Raw genomic sequence first — 20,829 nt, 5'->3', positions numbered from 1 at the left:
AGGTTACTAGGGAGCAAGAGGAGGAGTTAAGGAGTGAGAGTGAAAAAAAAAAAAAAAGACATCTATGACATGGCACTTAACCACCAGTGGAATCTGGGGAGATGCTTTAGACACTGATTAATGTTTGAGTTGCTTATTTACATTTTTTATAGGACATTGCTCATGTGCAAGGAACACTTTTTAAAATATTAGCGATGTTAACCTGAGAAGTTGACAGAATAACTGGATGTGAGCTGCACCTATCTCTTTGGCATATACTTGACCAGACACACACAACAGCTGGAACGTATTTAAAACTTCCTTACCAGAAGAATCCAGTGTCTAAACACATTGTCTTATACAGATCACCGTAAAGCCTTATCGCTATACCGGGTCTCCTACAGGTTGCTGAGAGAGAATGTCTGACATACAAGGCATCCTTGGATCCAGCACTAATTGATGGACCTTTTGGACATCCACAAAACAAACAGTATCAGAACCATTAGATCCAAGGATTTAAATTTTGCTTGTGACATAAATAGGCCATGTGATGTTGATGAGACACAAATGTGTCTCAGATTGGGTCCCCATGCACTGGAACAGGCTTCCCATCCATGTGAAGCAGAGTTCATTCCTAGGCTAGCCCTATTTAAGCATAACTCTGAGTCTTTGACCAATATGTGGGAAATTGGAAATCATCCCTGTTGCCATTGCCAATGCGCAATGCCACTTATCTGTTTTTTTCTGGACTATCCACAAATCAAATCAATTCTCTGGTAGTCCGGAAAACACTGTACAAACTCCAATTTTCTGTTTCACAAAAGGAAACAGACTGTCAGTGTTTGTTACAATTGGCTGATTTACTATGCTTTTTTACAGAAAAGCATAGTAAATCATCTGAAAGCAGGCATCTGAACAGAAAAAGAGGGCGTTCCTATCAGCTGATGTCACGGTGATGTCACAAAATGGGCAGAGCAGGGATGGGAATGGGTGAAATTATGGGTGATGTGAGGGGCCTGACCTTAGTCCGGTTTTAGCCACAAAGAAACCTGGCAACCCTACACACATACGTACATACATACATACACACACAGACACGCACACTTTTCTGATATCTTCATTTCTTTTGTAGGAGTCCGCAGTTTAGACAGAATAGTTTCTTTATAGGTGTGGAAGCGAATCAAGAGGGGGGGGTCTAGGAAAATTCACCCAGAGTCATTGGGGGTGATAAATTCTGTCGGTTTTCCCAGTTCCTCTCTCTTCTTTCAATAGACTAGTCAGTTTTACCAGCACATATTTGTAATGAACCGCAGTTAACCACCAGAGCCTTCTCAGGAATACCTGTGAAGTGTAGGTTTTAACACCCGTTTCATTCTTCTATATTCACAATTTTAGCCTCGAAAATTTCCAGCATTGTTTCCAAAATAATTGTTGCTCAGTTTAGGATTCAGCCTGATCTTGTAGCAGTTTCAGACCACTATAATTGCCTTTTTCACTTTCTTGTTCTTCATATAAGCAGAACTAATAAACCACAGCAGCACCAGAGGCTCTGAGATGAATTTATGTTGACAGTTTCAATCTTACAGAATTAGTATTAAACTTTTAATCTTGGAGCGAGAAGCATCTCTGTTCAAACACTCTTTATATGGTTTCCTTCCATTATATGAATTCCAGAGCTGGTTCATTTTTATTTTTTTTGTGTAAATGATGGCTTAAGTTGAGCATTGCTGGTATAGGAATGTTTAGTAATACGATTCCTTTGATTGACTTCTCAGTGGTAATGTGTGTACCATAAATGGCAGTGGCACTCTGATCAGTTCCTGAGGTATTCTGTCCTCTAATGGGTGGCTAATGAAGGAATGCATCCGAGGAATCACTCACTCTCAGCATCCCAAAAGTAGGATATAAATGTGTTGGATGTAGTCCTAGTGAAACCACAGAAGGTTGTTAAACACTTGGTCAGATTTTCATTGTCCACTGTGTCAGATGAAGCTGTTGGATCAAGGATGACTAAAGTGGAATACATCCTTGCTGTCTGACTATGAAGTCAATGATAACCCTAATAAGTGCTGTTTTTTTGTGTTGTGCCTTACTGTAAAGCGTGATTGATAAGGTTCTAAGAGAACAGATGTCAGAAATGAATAAATCTGCAGATAAACGACCTTTTCAGTCACCTTACTGATAGATGTAATGTTTGAAGTGGGTCAGTAATTTTCCATGAGATTCAAGTCCATATATGGCTTTTGGAAAGCAACAGTTGTCAAAGCTCCTTTTAAATTGAAAGGAGTGCCACCTTCATCAAGCAAGACTGAATGTCCAAAAGATGTTTGGTCCTAGAGGATCTTGACATGACTTGATGAGTTTAGTTGGTCCAGGCAGCAAGTAAGAAAAGCAAGACACATCTACTATGAAAATGTTTAAAACTACAACAATTAAAAAAAAAACATACAAAAACTACCAGTGGATCTAATGTACCAAATTATTTATTATTTTCGGGCTTTTATCTGTTAATGTTATAGACTTACTTCAAAAAAATGCACACATGACACCGCAAAATACTAAAGAATACGTCATATGATCAGTCCCATATAATTTGACCCTAAAACCCTTAAACAAAATAAAGACATTGAATATTATACACTTCATCTAAACCATTTCTTAACTAAAATTGTAATTATAACCATCAAAACAATCTGATTTATCACATTTATCAAAGTTTTGCTGCTCACAGTTTTAGTAAACTGCTGACAGAAATATTTTCATTAACCCAGGTACGTAAGAAGCATTCAACAAAATCTACCAGTGAACCTCCATAAACTTTCCACAGAGTTTAATAGTACCAAATACATGCACAAGCGCTTTCACTGACTTGCTTCTTCAGGTGTAAATCAAAAGGTAAAATACAGCATTTTTATATTGTTAATTAATGTCACATGACCTATTATCTAATGCATTTCACCAGAAGTTATACTAACATCATAAAAACACACAAAAATTGTAATCTACACACACACACACACACACACACACACACACACACATATATATATATATATATATATATATATATATTACAAAGACATGCATCTGGAGCATTTCTCCCCGGGCCTCCGCTGAAAATTGGCTTAATTCCAAGTCGGACTTTCCCGGTTAACAAATGTTAAATAAATAAAAATAAATTATATATATATATATATGAAAACCTGGGAGAACTTTGGAGAGAAAATAAAAAACTACTCAGGAGCCGGGTTGAGATTTGAGCGCTTTCGTTCGCATCTTTATTCATGCATTGAACTTCATCAGAAATCTACTAAAAAGCATTCTATTTAAGGTATTTATACTAGGTTCAGAGCCTTGGAGGAACTTTAAAATGGGAGGAGTCATTTAATCCATTTAAGAAGACATTTTATATTGAGACATCCGTTTAAGCCTGGGGGGATGTCTGCTTTGAGATCAATTTGCCATTTCAGTTCCTTCAGTTCCAGGGGGGTGCTGGATTCATTACTGAAAGTAGTAACTTGTTCTAAAATAGTGAATTTGACGCTGGTGGGCTGTGTGTACTGTTTGACGTGTCTCGCTTATGCGTATGAGGGGTCTGCTCGGCGTATGGCTTGGAGGTGCTCTTTGATTCTACTGCTGAGTTTGCATGTGGTCATGCCTACGTAGAAGGCTGGGCAGTGGCCACAAATCGCTAGGTAGACAACATGAGTGGTGTTTTTTATTTTCCCTCCAAAGTTCTCCCAGGTTTTCTCCATAGTATCAGTTTTATTGCTTACCTGGTCTTAGTGTTTTGTCAAAGTTTTATATATATATATATATGTATATATATATATATATATGTATATATGTATATATGTATATATATATATATATATATATATATATATATATATATATATATATATATATATATATGTATATATATATATATATATATATATATATATATATATATATATATATATATATATATATATATATATATATATATATATATATATATATATATATATATATATATATATATATATATATATATATATATATATATATATATATATATATATATATATATATATATATATATATATATATATATATATATATATATATATATATATATATATATATATGGGTTCCTATCACATCATCGAACTGTGTAATCACCGACACTCACCTCTTCGACACCAATCCATCGACGTCCATATCATCGACAATTCCGGTAAGCGGTCTTCCCCCTCACAGGACCCATGGTAGCGCTTCTTCCTGTGTTACACCGATCAGGCTTTACGTGATTCCGTACAATTTACCTTGAAAGCGCTACCATGGGTCCTGTGAGGGGGAAGATCGCTTACCGGAATTGTCGATGATATGGACGTCGATGGATTGGTGTCGAAGAGGTGAGTGTCGGTGATTACACAGTTCGATGATGTGATAGGAACCCATATATATATATACACACACACATATATATATATATGTATATATATATATATATATATATATATATATATATATATATATATACACACACACATACACATATATTCATGGTAAACATTTAATGAATATTTGTATATACAAATTCCTATCTATGGATTAAAGGAACATAAAATTAATATAAAAAATGCATTTATAAATATATATATATAATATTTAGATATGACTGTCTGTGTAAAGGTCGAGTTTTCAGGATGGATTTCAAAGTGACATGGTCATTAAGACCATGGCCTGTATCTGTCCTTAACCTCACAATCCATTCAGCTTCTAGCCCTTCTGTTCTAGTTTTTATATCTCCTCCCCTCGCATTGACATTACATCTCCTCAGTACACTAAACTTAAATAGATGGTGTTCATTTTTGGCAATAACATGTTTAGCTGTCTTACCTACATAGTATTTCTGGCAGGTTTGGCATTCGGCTAAATAAACAGCATGTGAACTGTCACAGGTAGCACTAGTTCTCAGCTTAAAGTTTTTGCCTGTATCTGGGTGTATAAATTCTTCATCTTCAGATATAAACTTGCAAAATTGACAGTTTCTACATGGTCTTGTCCCCTCAGTAGTCTGTGCCACATTATAATCCCTCTTAGTGCATAATCTCCTTCTCAGGTGTTTTTTGTTTTTAAAAGTAAACTGGGGTTGTGCATCCAAATACTTGCTCATATGTCTGTCTGTCATTAGGATATTCCAAATCTTATTAAAAATGTCTGCATATAGTCTAATGTTTCTGGAGTAGCTTAAACACATCCTTAACTTATTAGTTGTATACTACTTATTTATGTCATGGATTGAAGTGTCCATAATATTTTTTTGAGAAATAAGGTCTAGCTCTAGTTTTTCTTAGCTTGGCTACATCTGCCACATTTCTTTGTATGAGCTGTTTATCATGTCCTCTATCCATGAGTTCTGTTTCAACTACCTCTAGTTGTTTTTCAAAGTCTATTTCATTAACATTAAGCCTGGAAGCTCTATAAACCTGATTTTGTATTGCATTTCTAAAAATATACTTCGGGTGCATGCTGTCCCCACTTAACAGACTGTTCACATGGCATTCTTTTCTATACAGTTTAGTACTTAATTCGTTGTTAATGCCCTTGCACATGGTAATATCCAGAAAATTAACTTCATTATATGACCAATTCACAGTAAATTTAATAAATTGTGTTGTGTTATTGATGAAATTAACAAATTCCATCAACAATTCTACAGACCCATTCCACAAAAGGAACAGGTCATCTACAAACCTATGAAAAAATATAATATAGCATTTAAATGTCCCTTTTATTAACCATTCCATTTCCCATTCAGACATCACAGCATTTGTATAGCTGTTGGCGCATGATGTTCCCATTACCACTCCATTACATTGCCATTATATCTTATCTCTAAATAGAAAGACATTGTGTTCTAATACCAGCTTTAACAGTATCTTAATCAATTCTACTTTTAACTTTGTGAACTCCCTATCTTTGTGCAATTGTCTGGTAATGCTGTCAGTGCCTAAATTGTTGGGAATCACTGTAAAAAGTGACACGACATCAAGTGTAACCAGCAAGTACTGTGTAGGTAATTCATCTTTGTTAACATATTCATACAAATCTCTCACAAAGTGTTCCGTGTCTCTTAATATATACTCAGATTTGTTTACTAAACTTCGTAAGTTTTTTCTAAGAATACGAAAATAGACTCAGTGCATCAGTTCCTGCCAGCTACCATTGGTCTCATGGGGGGTTTTATTGGATTTTTATGAAGCTTTGGTGACCCCTGTATTATTGGAATTGTTCAATATGACAAAATACCTTTGAAGTCCTTCATCTGTGAGACCCATCCTTCTTAACTCTTCTATACCTGTAAAAACCTTCCCTGTCATTCTCTTCATCTGTAATGGTGTAACAATTTTATAAAAATGTTCATCATGCAACATATTAATCATTGTATTATCATATTCCACCCTATCCATTATGACAATCTGGCCTCCCTTGTCTGCCGGTCTTATCATAATGATGGTTAACTTGAAAACTAAGCAATGCTTCAAATTCATGTGAGTAGTAAACCTTATAATCATCCTCTATACAAAGTTTTTCAAACGCTTGTATTAATAGACTTTGCTGTGGAATGAACAAACTAGGTTTTTTAAACATATTTACAGAACTAGTGCTACCAACATTCTCATTAAACAGTTTTTAACATCAGTGTGCGTGTAAACATTTTAATATCAAACACAATTTCATTAATGTCTGTATCAGTCGTAGGGATAAATGATAACCCCTTATTTAACACATTGAACTCATCTTGAGACAAAACATGTGTAGATAAATTCACAACTAGTTTCTTATGTTCATGAATGCTTTTTTTATCGTATAAGGACTCACCACCCTTTCTTCGTGTTTCCTTTTCATTCTTGTCATACTTCTCCCTCTCTAGCGACCCCTGTGCTGTCCACCTCCACCTCTGCTTGTTGATCTCTCCGTGGCAGGGAGCGGAAAAGTTAAACTTGGCGGCCCTAGGGCCTGTGTAAAAGTTGAAGATTCATTTATACTGATATTCTGGGTGGAAATATTCCCATTTTCCTCTTGGTGTACCTCGGCCATTGTAACTATAATTTTCTGTCTGGCTCCTAAAGGTTGTACCAACTCAGAAGTAACGTCCACATCCACACTGTTATAAGTCTGCCCCCTACTTGCTTCCTGGTTCGCATTGTTCGTCTGATTGGTTGACATGATCGCAACTCCATCTCCATTGGTCAGTTCATCTATTCTCTGGTTTGTAGCAAATAAAACACTCTCTGCTGGTCGGAACGATCCCCTGGGCCAAGTGAAGACATTTCCAAGTGAAGACATTTCCTTGCGAGAAATCTCGCCTTTCTCTCTCTAATTTTCTCAATTTAGTTTGTAATAGTTTTCTAGAATATACAGAGACATTTTCCATAATATCATTCAAGTTGTTAGTCACAAGCCATATCTGCTCTATAAATTAGAGTATTTGATCTTAATGTCATTGGTTATTGTTACTGTCTCTCTCCCGGCCGATGTAATCAACAACTGTAGATATCCCTTGCTAGTACTTGTTACATTTTTGCCAATCACTAAGTAATGTAGCATCACAGTTCATTTGGGCAGGCATTTTAAGTATTCTCAAACTGTGAGGTATTATACTCTCTTTAAGGCTCACTTCTAGGTGAAATTTCTCATACTGCACCCTTTTCAACTTGAATAAGTCTTTTTCAAGTGCTAACATGTCACTTTTAAATGCCAAATAGTCAACATTTTGCATATCATCGTTCTCTTCATCAAGGCTGCTATTGAACAATGGATTTACATTCTCGCTCACCTTCAAGATAAAATCATCTACCGTTAACTCAGTCCATCTGTTTGTGGTAGTGGGGTTATACGCTAACTCAATGTTGTCCATTTCTGTTGCCATAATCCTGGTATTCTTGGTAGAAATCAACGAAACCGCTATCAGTATAAACCAAACCAGCAATATCCAGGTGCCTCCACACGAAAAAAGAAGTAAACTAATTGTAAAAACACACAGGCAGAGGCAAGGCTCCAGTTCTCCACAAGTTTTCCACAGAGTTTAATGGTACCAAGTACATGCACAAGTGCTTTCACTGACTGCTTCATCAGGTGTAAATCAAAAATGAAAAGATACCATTTTTAGATAATATAATTAGATAGATAATAGGTCATGTGACATTAATTAATAATATAAAAATTGTGTCTTTTCACTTTTGATTTACACCTGATGAGGTAGTCAGTGAAAGCACTTGTGCATGTATTTGGTACCATTAAACTCTGTGGAAAACGTGTGGAGAACTGGAGCCTTGCCTCTGCCTGTGTGTTTTTACAATTAGTTTACTTCTTTTTTTTTGTGTGGAGGCAGCTGGATGTTGCTGGTTTGGTTTATACTCCATAAACTTTATTTTCTCAGTCACCACCCCCCAAGTAGAAGCAACTATTTTTTTCCAAGATTAAAAACTGAAAATTTTTGAATTTTTACATCCAATTATATGTTTAAAAAGTGTACTAGTGATATCTCGTTTGTATACTGTACATTATATTTCAAATGGTGGTGTTTAAAGATGAAACTGCACTTTTTTCTCTCTTTTCAAATTACTTTTTTATTTATATAAAAATAATTGGTTAATATCACTTAGAAAAACAATAGAAATATATAATATTATATATAAAAAAGCAAACAATTAAAAAACAAACACAACAAAATATTTACAAAGATGTCTACTACATAAATAATATAGTGGAAGAGTACTATGAATTAGCTAAGAATCCAAATGTTAACCATTTATTTAAACATTCTTTTAAGCTCTTCCATGTGTTGTATGAGGAAGTGATCCTCAGAGTCCTCGACTTAATGCTTATGAGTTCCAGATGACAGACTTCTTTCAAGATATTAGAAAACTCATTAAAAGAGGGAGCATAATTATTCTTCCAAATTTTTGATGTTACTTTTCTTGCAACAGTTAGTATGCTCCATAAAAGGGGATATTTCATTTTCCCAACTCCCTTAGGAATCGGAGTATTGAACAAAACTAAAGATTTAGGTAAAGAAAATTTATCAGAGAAAAGAGTCTGTAAAACTGCGCACTTGACTTCATCAAAGTTGATAGGACCAAACTGTCATCATCTAAAATATGGCAGTTCATTTGTAAATTCCTTAGTGTACTAAATCTGTATCATTTGAGAAACAATGAAAGGCATATCCTGGCGATCCTGTTAACAAGTAAGCAAGTAGCCTTCTCATAGTGTGACTTACAGAAGACTTTGTGAGCTCACTGAGGCAGTCAGGGTGCAGAGTCCATTTACCACTCAATGCTTCCGTGTGTTTTTGATGCACTAGAATCTGTCTGGATAAAAGGGGCTTTTCTTTTGTAAAATTTTAGTCTACTATGCTGAATAATTAAACAATTAATAGGATTTGTTAACTAATAAATTGATTGGAGAGAGCACTGCTCCTCTGGTTCCATGTTATCCAGAAGCCTTGAAGTTGGGGATTCATTCTCTGTATTACCTTTCTATCTTTGCGTTTTTTTTAATGTGAGCAGGGGACAATGTATTTTTGTAGGCCTGTCCTAGAACTCCCCTAGAGGGCCACAATGAGAGACACACTTACTGGTGTCATCTTTCTGTCTTCTGATCTGAAGATAATGTACTTTTTCTGCTTCCTGTGACCAGCTGATGCCATTGGTGCAAGGAGGAGACCTTCACTGTTCTGAGGACATCTGAAGCTCTGAAAATCTGAACAAATGGATGAAACTACATTTGGCTCATCCTTTTTTGGTGGTTTGTACTGCAGTAGCAATTCCTGTATTTAAACATCGTATGCTATGAAAAATTGATTACACAACTGTACTGTATGGTGAGTACATATCTGTTATTTGTGGTAAGCACTTGATGTTCTTCGTGTTTCACTGTTGCAGTCATTACATTTGGGTAATCTGCTGGCAGGTTGCCCTCAGTTGGCCTGATTAACAAAGTGTTGGATCCTGCTTCGGTTGCTGTCCCTTCTTCCATGACATCAAGTCGTCAGGGGTATAAAACGTGCAGCCAACGCCATTTTCATCAGTTTTTCTTGCCACGCGGTGCCCGAAGCAGAAGCAGTTCACAAGTGCCGGTCGGCCGACTCCTGAAATTTTCATTTTCGAGTTTTAGAACCGAAGTCTTCAACCTACAGCTAAGTACCCCGTTGGGGAAACGTTTTCTTGCTCCTTACCGATGTCAGTAAAAGTTAATAATTGTATTACTTGTGGGAAGCAAATACCTCATAAGGATTTTCATTTGTACTGTATTTCTTGCCTAGGCCCTGACCACAATGTGCCTTGCTGTCGGTTTTGTGCTAAATTTAATCAACGCACTATTAAGCGTCAGTATATTTTTGCATCAAAATATTTTGGCTCAAGATTTAACTACCCAGAAATGTCATCGGTTAGCAATCGGACTACCGGAATACCTAAAAAATGCAAAGAAAAAGACAGACCGTCGAAGTCCAAACCCGACAACAAAGCTTCTTCTAAGCCAGTCGCTGGTTCACTGGTACTCAGTGAGGCACTTTTGCAGCCCCTGATGCCCGCTACGTTTGATTTGCAGGCCTCTACTGAGAACTATTTGAAGACCAGTATGCCGCGAGACAGTTTAAGTACTGAACCCGCGGATGTCTCTACCTTAGATGGGTCTGGAGCTGCTGAGCAGGCACTGGCTTCTGAGGGTGTTTTCAGGCCTAAATATTTGTATAGTAAACCAACGCCATCTTCAAAACTAAGGTCAAAATCAACTTCTATGTCTGAAAAAACAACGCTTCGGCCACGTGCACAGGCCCCTATGCCTAAAAAAACTAATTATCAGAATGGCTGAGGATTTAATTACCTTGATCAGGGGTACCCATCCCCTTCCTAAGAGGCCTAGGCAAGGCATTGACTATGAATCATCAGAACAGGTTTCTGTTTCTTCTGATTCCTCTTCTGATCAGGAATTATCTATTCCACCTTATGAGGACTCTGATGCAGAAGATTCCATCCCTTCTGCTTCTCCTTCTGAGGATTTTTCTTTTCGAGAAACTTTGCATACCTTAAGGGAACACTTTCACTGGGAGAGTCAGGATTTCTCAGAATCTAAAAAAAAGCATAGAGATTTCCTTCTTCTTCCTCAGCATAGGCCTTTGGTTACACCTCCTGTTATAGACATTGTTGATGATGTTTTCTCAGAATCCATTCATGGCTCCTGATTCCCTACCTCCGGCTCCTAGTAAGCCAGACAGATATTACAGGGTTCCTGACTCCCACAAATTCCTTTTTAAAAACCCTACTGCTGACCCTGAAACCATTTCTCAGAGTTCCAAGGCTTTTACTGCTAAAACTCCTACGTCTTCTGATAGAGACTCCAGGGCGCTGGATGGATGGGGTAAGAAGGTTTGCACGTCTGCAGCCTTGGCAATCAGGGCTTTAAACTGTCAATTTCATATGCTTAAATATCAGCAGCATGTCATGGGCTTACTTAAACAGAAAATGATTTCTGACTGTGTGGAAAATAAAGAGTTGCAGGATTTATTGCATTCAGCTGAACAAGTTTGAAAGCATAATTTGCAATGTGGTTTTGATTCCTTGGAGGCCTCTTGCAGGGTTACTGTAACTGGATCTGTGATAAAAAGGCATGCTTAGCTCAAGGAGCAAAATCTGCCTGATCATGTTAAAGCAAAATTGTTGGATGCTCCTTTACATCAGGACAGTCTATTTGGTAATAAGGCAGAAGTTGTTTTGAAAAAGATGGAAGGTAAAGCTAAATCTATGCAAACTGTAAAAGATTTCCTATAAGTTCAGCCACCCAGGTTTAGTAGGCACTGGCCTACTAAGAACTGGTCGTTTCCAGTACCCACCAGAGCCACTCAGGTCAAACCCAGACATTCCAAAGGCTCCAGGTTTCAGTCACAAGGAACTTATAGAACAAAACAATGGGGTGCCTCCACCTCCAAATCTGGAAGTAACAAGGCACCTTCCTACGGTAAACAGTCTCAATGACTTTCCACTGCAATCACCAAGCACTTCTTTTTTGGCCGCCCCTTTGGGGGGAAAACTGGCACTTCATGCACAAAACTGGCAACTAATTACCCAGGACAAGTGGGTTTTAAATATAGTATCCCAGGGATACAGATTTCATTTTTGTTATGTCCCTCATGAATATGGGGGCTATTCAGTCAGTACCAGAAAAAGAAAAGGGACAAAGTTTTTATTCAAGACTTTTCCTGGTACCCAGAAAAGACAAATCATGGTGTCCAATTCTGGACTTATCTATTCTAAATACATTTCTGGACATTCCAAAATTCAAGATGCTGACTCTACAGCAGTTACTGCCTATGCTAGGCTAGGATGCCTGGTTGGTAACTCTAGACTTAAAAGAGGCTTATCTGCATATCCCAATCAGGGAATCTTGCAGAAGATACCTCCGCTTCAAAGCAGGCTATTTGCATTACCAGTTCTCTGCAGTGCCCTTTGGCTTATCTACTGCACCCAGGGTCTTCACAAAGTGCCTGGCACCAGTAATTGCATTTTGCAGACAAAGAAACATTCAAATTTATCCTTACCTGGACGATTGTCTAATTCGGGCAGAAAACAAGGACAGTCTTTTAAAACATCTAGTGTTTGTAAAAAGACTTCTAACTTGTCTAGGGTACACCATAAACGAAAAGAAATCACAAGTGGTACCCTCTCAAATAATTACATTCCTGGGTGCAAGCTTGAATACAACTGCCCAGATGACCTACCTTACGCCAGAAAAACAAATTCAATTGATGACTTACTTCAAACAGGTGGCCACAAAAACCCAGCTATCTGCAAAACAAATTCTGCAGGCCTTGGGGTTCATGGCCTCCTGCATCCTAATAATTCCATATGCAAGACTGCATATGAGGAAACTTCAGTGGTACCTAAAAAGCTTATGGAGTCAACATTGTCATAGCCTGGAAACAATGATTCCTATCATTCCTTGCCTGCAGCTATAGTTCCTATGGTGGGCAGAGGTCTGCCACCAAAACAAGGTACTGTCATTCACTCCACCCCCGCCACCCAAACCCTGACTACAGACGCATCAGATTATGCTTGGGGGGCACATCTGGCAGAGAGATGCATTCAGGGCCAATGGAGCCCAAATCAAATGCACCTACATATCAACCAGAAAGAAATGCTAGCTGTACAGAATGCTCTGACACCTTCAAGGACTATCTTCTTCCAGGAAACTACTGATAAAGACAGACAACACCACGGTCATGTGGTACATAAACAAGCAGGGGGTACCCATTCCTACCCCCTTTGCAGACAAGCCATGGCGTTGTGGAACACAGCCTTAACTTAACAAATACATCTACAAGCTGAATTCCTGCCAGGAAATCAAAATACTCTAGCAGACGCACTAAGCAGAAATCTTATGGACCCACATGAATGGAAACTGGATCCACAAATCTTCAGCATACAAATGAGGGAGCCCAGACATAGATCTTTTTGCCTCACCCCAAAATTATCAGTTGGACAAATTCTGCACAAGAATTCATCACAAAAAAGCTTGGAAAGTGGGTGCGATGTCCTTCAGCTGGAAAAACCTATCAGTCTGTGCCTTTCCTCCTCTGCCTCTGCTCTCCAAGGTCTTACTAAAAGTCAGACAGGAAAAAACAAAAATGATACTGATTGCTCCAGACTGGCCTCGCCAACACTGGTACCCAGCAATATGTCACACCTACCTCCGTGGTACCTGCCTCAGATACCTTATCTACTGTCTCAGCAGAACTATCAAATTCTGCACACTCAGCTCCAAACTCTGAATCTTGCAGCATGGTTAATCAACTAATTTCTCCTGTTACATCTCTCAGCAAACCTGTGATGGGTGTCATTTTGCAGGCTAGAAGGCCTAGTACTAGAAAATCTTATGGAGACAAATGGAAAAGATTCTGTGCCTGGAACCAAGCACAAGGAAGAAGCACAGCAATGCCCAAATATTCCTCAGATTCTGCAATATTTAACTGAGATGCTTCACAAGGGCCTATCTTTTTCTTCTATAAAAATCCATGCCTCTGCCATTTCAGGTCATTACAAGACAGAGCCTCCCCTCTTTTCTCATCCTCTGCTAAAGCAGTACCTCAGACTGGCCAAAAAATTAAGACCTCCCAGGAGAGCACCAGCTCCTGCATGGGACCTCAATTTTGTTTTGGAAAAACTCACTCTACCTCCTTTTGAGCCAGCTGCTACTGCAGATTTAAAAATTCTCTCCTGGAAAACAGCTTTTCTTTTAGCAGTTACTTCAGCTAGACAGATTTCAGAATTACAGGCTCTTATGGCAGTGGAGCCTTTCATTATTTTTCATCCAGACAGGGTGGCTCTCAGGACCAATCCATCTTTCATGCTTAAGGTGGTATCCAGTGTGGCTCCTAATCAGACCATTCATCTGCCAACTTTCTTTCCCAATCCACAGAACAAGGGAGAGCGGATTCTGCATTCATTGGATGTGCACGGACAACTTAGATTCTACTTAAACAGGACAAAACCTGTAAGACAATCTGAGCAACTATTGGTGGCATTTGCTGCAGGGGCAGAGGGAAAACCTATTTCAAAGTAGACTATTTCTAAATGGATAAGCCATTGTATTTGTTTATGCATGTGCACCATGGTAAACCTATCCTCAAGGGGATCAGATCTCATTCCACCAGGGCTGTGCTTCTACTTCTGCAGCCTTTCTCAGATGGGTTCCTACCAGAGACATTCTAGAAGCTGCTACCTGGAGCTCAGTTCATACGTTCACCAAACATTGCCATTTACCTCTCTTCTCTAAATCCAGAGATGGCTTTGCCACTGCTGTCCTGCAGGGCCTTATAGCTGTTCCTAATTCTGTATAAATCCATCCTCCCAACCGTAGCTTTGGGAATCTAGAGTCTACAGGACTGCAATTGGTCACCATAACAAAATCAGTTTCAGCATTTAAGCAGATTAGGTTGCACACAAAAAGCATTTGTTAAGCTTTCACTTACAGTGCTGTGTAATTAAGCAGGTCACCATTTTGGTCCGCCTCCTTCCCCTGTAACTTAAGTAAACTGACTCTTACATTAAGAGCTATAATACTTACCTTATAGCTTTAGGACACCTTAGGAAACCTTGTAAACTGCAATAGCTCCCCTACGTTCACCCTCGCTACGCTCGGGTTCTCTTCGCTCCCCTCCCTGCCCCCAATTCCCTCCCGGCCCCAGTACCTATACATTTAAAGTACTATAGCCACTCACCCACTTTCTAGATCCTATCTGCCTTCATCTGGGATAATTCCTCCCACCCCCATTCTTCTACCTACATTTTAATAGCACCTATTAGCTTTCATCTGGCATTCTCCCATCCCCCTTCCAGTACCTTTATCTCACCACTCTATCTTCTGGTGTTGCATCACCAGGTAAAACAGTTCTTAACTCACTAGCTGAATCACAAATAATGATATACTCCTCTGTACTTACCCCTCTTGTTCACACCATACCTCCTTACCTTGTATGAAAACCAGTTTCTCACGGGATTTCAGGTCCCAAAAGGCCATACTATCACCCCAGCTGTAAATCCTCCCACCTTCAACCATACTTACAGTACCAGGTCCTGTCCAACATCTTGTTTAGTCTATCAACATCTCGACCCCAGGCACATTAGCTCTAGATCCAAACACTACCACAAACTAATAAACAAATTCCTGAAGTTCATCACCAAGTATAGACTTAACCTAATACTTGGTGGCGATATTCACCCCAACCCTGGCCCACCCACTTCAGATACACATACCCCCTCTACTTGCAATCTAAGCTGCAAACCTACAATTAATAGGCCAACTAACTCTCTCCTAGCCTGTCATCTCAATATTAGAAGCATTAATAACAAGGTACATGAATTGCATGCACTTCTGGATGTCCACTCCCCTGAGATTCTCTGTTTATCTGAAATCTGGTTAAAACTTAACACTACAGACAATGAAGTGTTACCACCTGAGTACAACATACACAGGCTGGATCGTGCTTCCGGGAAGGGTGGTGGGGAAGCTATACTCTATAAATCTGAGTTGAATGTCACCATAGATGTAATACAACCACCTCAGATTAATAACTTAGAGATTCATGCCACCAAATTGCAACTTAATAAAAATAAATGCATTAATATCATCTGTATGTACATTCCCCCAGGTAACAATATATCTACACTTGAAGTTATCCTGCACTGGCTATCATGTCACTACCCCCAAGAAACCCTATTACTTGGAGACTTTAACATAGACTGGGGCACCTGTTCCTCAGAATCCCCAACCACCCATATTAACCTGCATGCATTTACACAAATCATGTCCACCCCTACCAGGATAGGTAAACCCAACCAAAAAGAAAGCATACTTGACTGGGTACTCATAAATAGTCACCCCCAACTGTACACCTCTGGTACCCTCCCTGATGGCCTAAGCGATGACCTTCTCACATATGTAATTAAGCACAAAGCCATTCATTTCCAACAACCCTTACTCAGAAAGGTTAGAAACAATAAAAACTTTGACCCTGCCAAATTCCAACAGGAACTAAACTCATGTAATTGGTCTATTCTAAAATACCTCCCCATAGAGGAAGCAGTAGCATACTTTTAACAACAAATTCCTTGAGATCCTTGATTTGCATGCACCTGTTCATTCAAAGAGAACAAAGGCAAAAAGTGCGCCATGGCTTTCTAAAGAGTCTAAACTCAAAATTACCCTTAGAAACAAAGCATGGGCTTTATGGCGTTCTTCTAAAGACCCCCAAGATCACATTAAATGCAGGCAATCCAGGAACGAAACTAAAAAATCCATTTTACAAGACAAAAAACAATACTACTGTAATTTGCAGACAGTAAATCAAAATAACCCTCACGTTTTTGGCAGGTTTAAATAATCTACTACATCCTGGACAAACTTCAACCCCAATCCTTGCTGCTACTGTTGATAAAACCCCTGAAGATGTTTCTGACAGTTTTAACAGATTCTTTACTGAGACAATTCAAGCCCTAGTTAGCCAACTACCTCCTAGCTCCCCTGGTCCTAAATGTACCACCCCTAGAAACCTACTCGCGTTCAGCTTCCAACCAGTCACCACTTCACTTATCCGTACCTTGATCAAAAAATTAAAACCCACTACATTTTCTGCTGATCAACTCCCTGCCGAGTACCTGCAAAAATCAGCTGATGCTATTGCTTACCCCGTCTCAATACTAATCAATCGAACCATATTGCCACCTTCTGGAAAATATCCTATGTAATCCCACTTCACAGAGGAGGCAGCTCTACTGAATTCTCCAATTATAGGCCAATAGCTATACTCTCTCCGCTTGCAAAGATTATGGAAAAATGTATTCATAGACAACTCATACACCACCTAATCCAGAATCACCTTATGGCAGACACTCAGTATGGCTTCCGTCCTCATCACAGCACTACTTCAGCCCTCCTAACCTTTACCAACACCATAAACCATAGTAGCAAAAATAATTATATATCCTCAGCCCTCTTCTTGGGTCTTTCTAAGGCATTCAATATGGTTGATCACCAACTTTTAATCCACACCCTGAAAACATTCTGTCTAGGTACTAGAGCCCTTCAGTGGTTTCATTCCTACCTGAATGGTTGACAGCTGGCTGTCCCCTGGCAGAACAAACTCTCATCTTCTACCTAACACCCTTGGAGTACCACAAGACTTTATACTAGGGCCCTTGCTGTTCTCCATCTTCATTAATGACCTTTATACTGTCATCCCAAAAGTCAGCTGTATCCAATATGCTGATGACTCTACTTTGATTTGCTCGGCCACATATCCAGTAGAGTTATGGTCAGCTACCCAGACCACCTTTAATACAATTAGAAAACTGGCTTTCTGAATGTCGTCTGATCCTAAATCCCCAAAAAAACTACAATGCTGTTATTTTCACCAACACGTAGGTCTACTGTTTTCACCTTTACCATAAATTCAGATGATGGCACAATAATCTCCCCTGACCCCTCTACAAAACTATTAGGTGTCATCATAGATAATAATCTAAAATTCGACCTACATGTTAACCAAACTGTCAAAACCATCACTTTACAGGATAAAAGCTTTCCTAACCCCTCCAGCTAAAATTGCCATAGCTTGCTGTCACCTTCTCTCAACCCTTCTGTATGCATCCCCTCTACTCTTGAATTTAAACAAGACTGTCTTTAACAAACTCTCAATTTGCTACAACCACATTGCCAGGTTTGTCACTGGGCTGCCTTTTAGGACACATCATTGCATCAATCTAAATCAGATTGCGTGGCTTAAACTACCCAGCCTAATCCAGTATAACCAACTGATTATGACCTATAAAATCCTCTATAATCCGGACAATACTCCTGCACTTAAAAATATTATCATCCCCTATAACAATTCTAGACTGCTTTGATCCTCTAACAAACTACTAATTCAGACTAGCAAAATTAATAACACAGCCGGTGACTCTCTCTTGGCAAACTCTGTAAGTAGACCCTGGAACTCTCTTCCAGATGATATTACCTTACTTTCTACCTTAGGTCAATTTAAAACTAGACTCAAACAACATTTGACACTTAACTGGCTATGTCGATGTTTCAAGCCTGGCTAACTCTTTCTAGAATGTGTAAAAATCTGTTAACCAGTTTACTGTGTAATTTAATTTAATCCTGACTTACGCTCTGGATTAACTCTAACCTGTGGAATTTGTTTAACTTGCTTACTTATGTAATCACTGTAAATAGTCTGTAATATGTAATGCTGGTATTATGTAATGCTTTATCTGCTTACCCTTGGAGCTTTTCTCCCCGGGCCTTCGCTGAAAATGGACATGCATCCAGTCGGACTATCCCGGTCAACAAATGTAAAATAAAAATAAAATCTATCCAAATGTAATGACTGCAACAGTGAAACACGAAGAACATAGTACAGTTGTGTACACTTACCATAAACGTAGATGTTCGAGTGTATCCACTTTTGCAGTCCTGGTTACCCACCCTCCAGCCTCCCTGTTTTTTCTCTAACTAAACCTCTTCTTTCTTTTAATATGCTTAAAAGCCTTTTTGGTGTATTTGCTTTTGATTGGAGGTATATTGTTTGTGATCTAAATTATATATATATATATATATATATATATATATATATATATATATATATATAGCTCCCAATTTGGCGGGCACCTGACATCTGGGGAGAGAAAAACTGAAGAAAATGGCGTTGGCTGCATGTTTTATACCCCTGACGACCAGACATCATGGAAGAAGGGACAGCAACCAATGCAGGACCCAAGACTTTGTTAATCAGGCCGACTGAGGGCAACCTGCCAGCAGATTACCCAAATGTAATGACTGCAACAGTGAATACACTCAAACATCTACATTTATGGTAAGTGTACACAACTGTACTTTATAGGATCTTTGTTTATAGACTAAGATATGGCTTTAACTTCCTTTCATAGCATTGTATAAGTTAATTTAATTTTAACTGCATCTGTGTATGTGGCATATTGCTTGTATATTTTAGTGGCATCATTTAAAATCTGCTTCTCTTAGCACACTCGGAATGAAACAAAAAATGAACTGGAAAAGTTGCTGAAAATTAACGAAGACCATACAGCATATCTTGCAAATGATGAAGTCACCACAGTCCGTAAGAACCTTGAAGCTCGAGGAGTTGATGTGGACCCAATCTTAGTAAGTTTTTGTGTGTATGTATGTATACATTATATGTAAGTGTGTGTGTGTGTGTGTGTGTGTGTGTGTGTGTATATATATATATATATATATATATATCTAGTCTGTGTTATATGTAAGTGTGTCTGTGTATATGTATATATATATATATATATATATATATATATCTAGTCTGTATGTATGCATGTATATATTTATATATGCATACATGCATATGCACACACACGCATACATATTCATAAATAATGCACACACATGCCTGACTTCATTTACCTGTTTATATTTGGGGAAGTTTCAGCCAGTAATCCTTGTTCATTTGAATGTCCTATCAGCACAGGGCACCTACAAGTCTTTCTTTGCACATTTCTACAGCATCTTGCCCTTCTTGTGAAACATGACTGCTCTTAATGTGTAGTGTCTTAAGGGAACAACTTAACACCATTTTCTTCAGTTTTAATCTCCTGAGTACATGGAACAAGACAGGAATGCAATATGATTATTTTTGATCATTTTACAGTTTCTGTATGCTAACACAGCTATTAAAGCTGACTGACTGGGAATGGAAACTATCTCAACTAGGTAACTGCTTAGACTGCCTCTTCTACTATCATCAGTTCAGCTTTTTTCTCTCTTATCTCCCTGGTCCAATGCACAGATGCTTGTCTTTAGCTCATGCCGTGGCATCAGTGCTGGGAGACTGTGCCTAACCCATGCACTACTCAGTTCTTTTTTGAAATTCTCACAGCTCTGATCTTCCTCCTTAACTGTCATTATGGAAGAGTTCTTATCTTTCATGGCTAAGAAATTCATACCTGTCAAGTGTTCCTGCAAACACCATATCTAAGTCAAGATTCACACTAGTACTCTTGTCTATTGCCTGGGCAAGGTGATTGAGGTTAGGCACTATGCATGGGCCAGTGTTTCCAGCTCTGCCACCAAGAAAATGAGGAAGGAGAAGATAAAAGCGTGTCTGACTTCAGGATGGAAGCAGTTGAAGCAGACATAGAAATCAATAAAGTGCCTTGTTTGCATGAACCTAATCTAGTGTTTTAACATCAAAAGAGGGTAAAGGAGGTTTGCCAGCCCTGTAGAGTTGAAGGGTAAAGCCTCAAC

The 20,829-nt window shown here is 38.5% G+C and overlaps 1 protein-coding gene across 4 annotated transcripts in view; it reads left to right on the top strand.

Moving 5' to 3' along the window:
* The window catches only part of OPA1 (OPA1 mitochondrial dynamin like GTPase), a 2,039,562-nt gene that overhangs the window by 1,581,105 nt on the left and 437,628 nt on the right, over positions 1-20,829 (top strand). For all 4 annotated transcript variants that reach the window (XM_044070302.1, XM_044070304.1, XM_044070303.1 and 1 more), the window contains one exon: positions 19,576-19,716. In XM_044070302.1, the coding sequence (XP_043926237.1) occupies positions 19,576-19,716 (141 nt within the window). The remainder of the gene's footprint in view (positions 1-19,575; positions 19,717-20,829) is intronic.

This window comes from Protopterus annectens, chromosome 4.part1 (genome assembly GCF_019279795.1).
Source record: "Protopterus annectens isolate FY-2018-M chromosome 4.part1, PAN1.0, whole genome shotgun sequence".
Taxonomy (NCBI): Eukaryota; Metazoa; Chordata; order Ceratodontiformes; family Protopteridae; genus Protopterus; species Protopterus annectens.
This window is presented reverse-complemented; position numbering and strand designations above follow the sequence as displayed.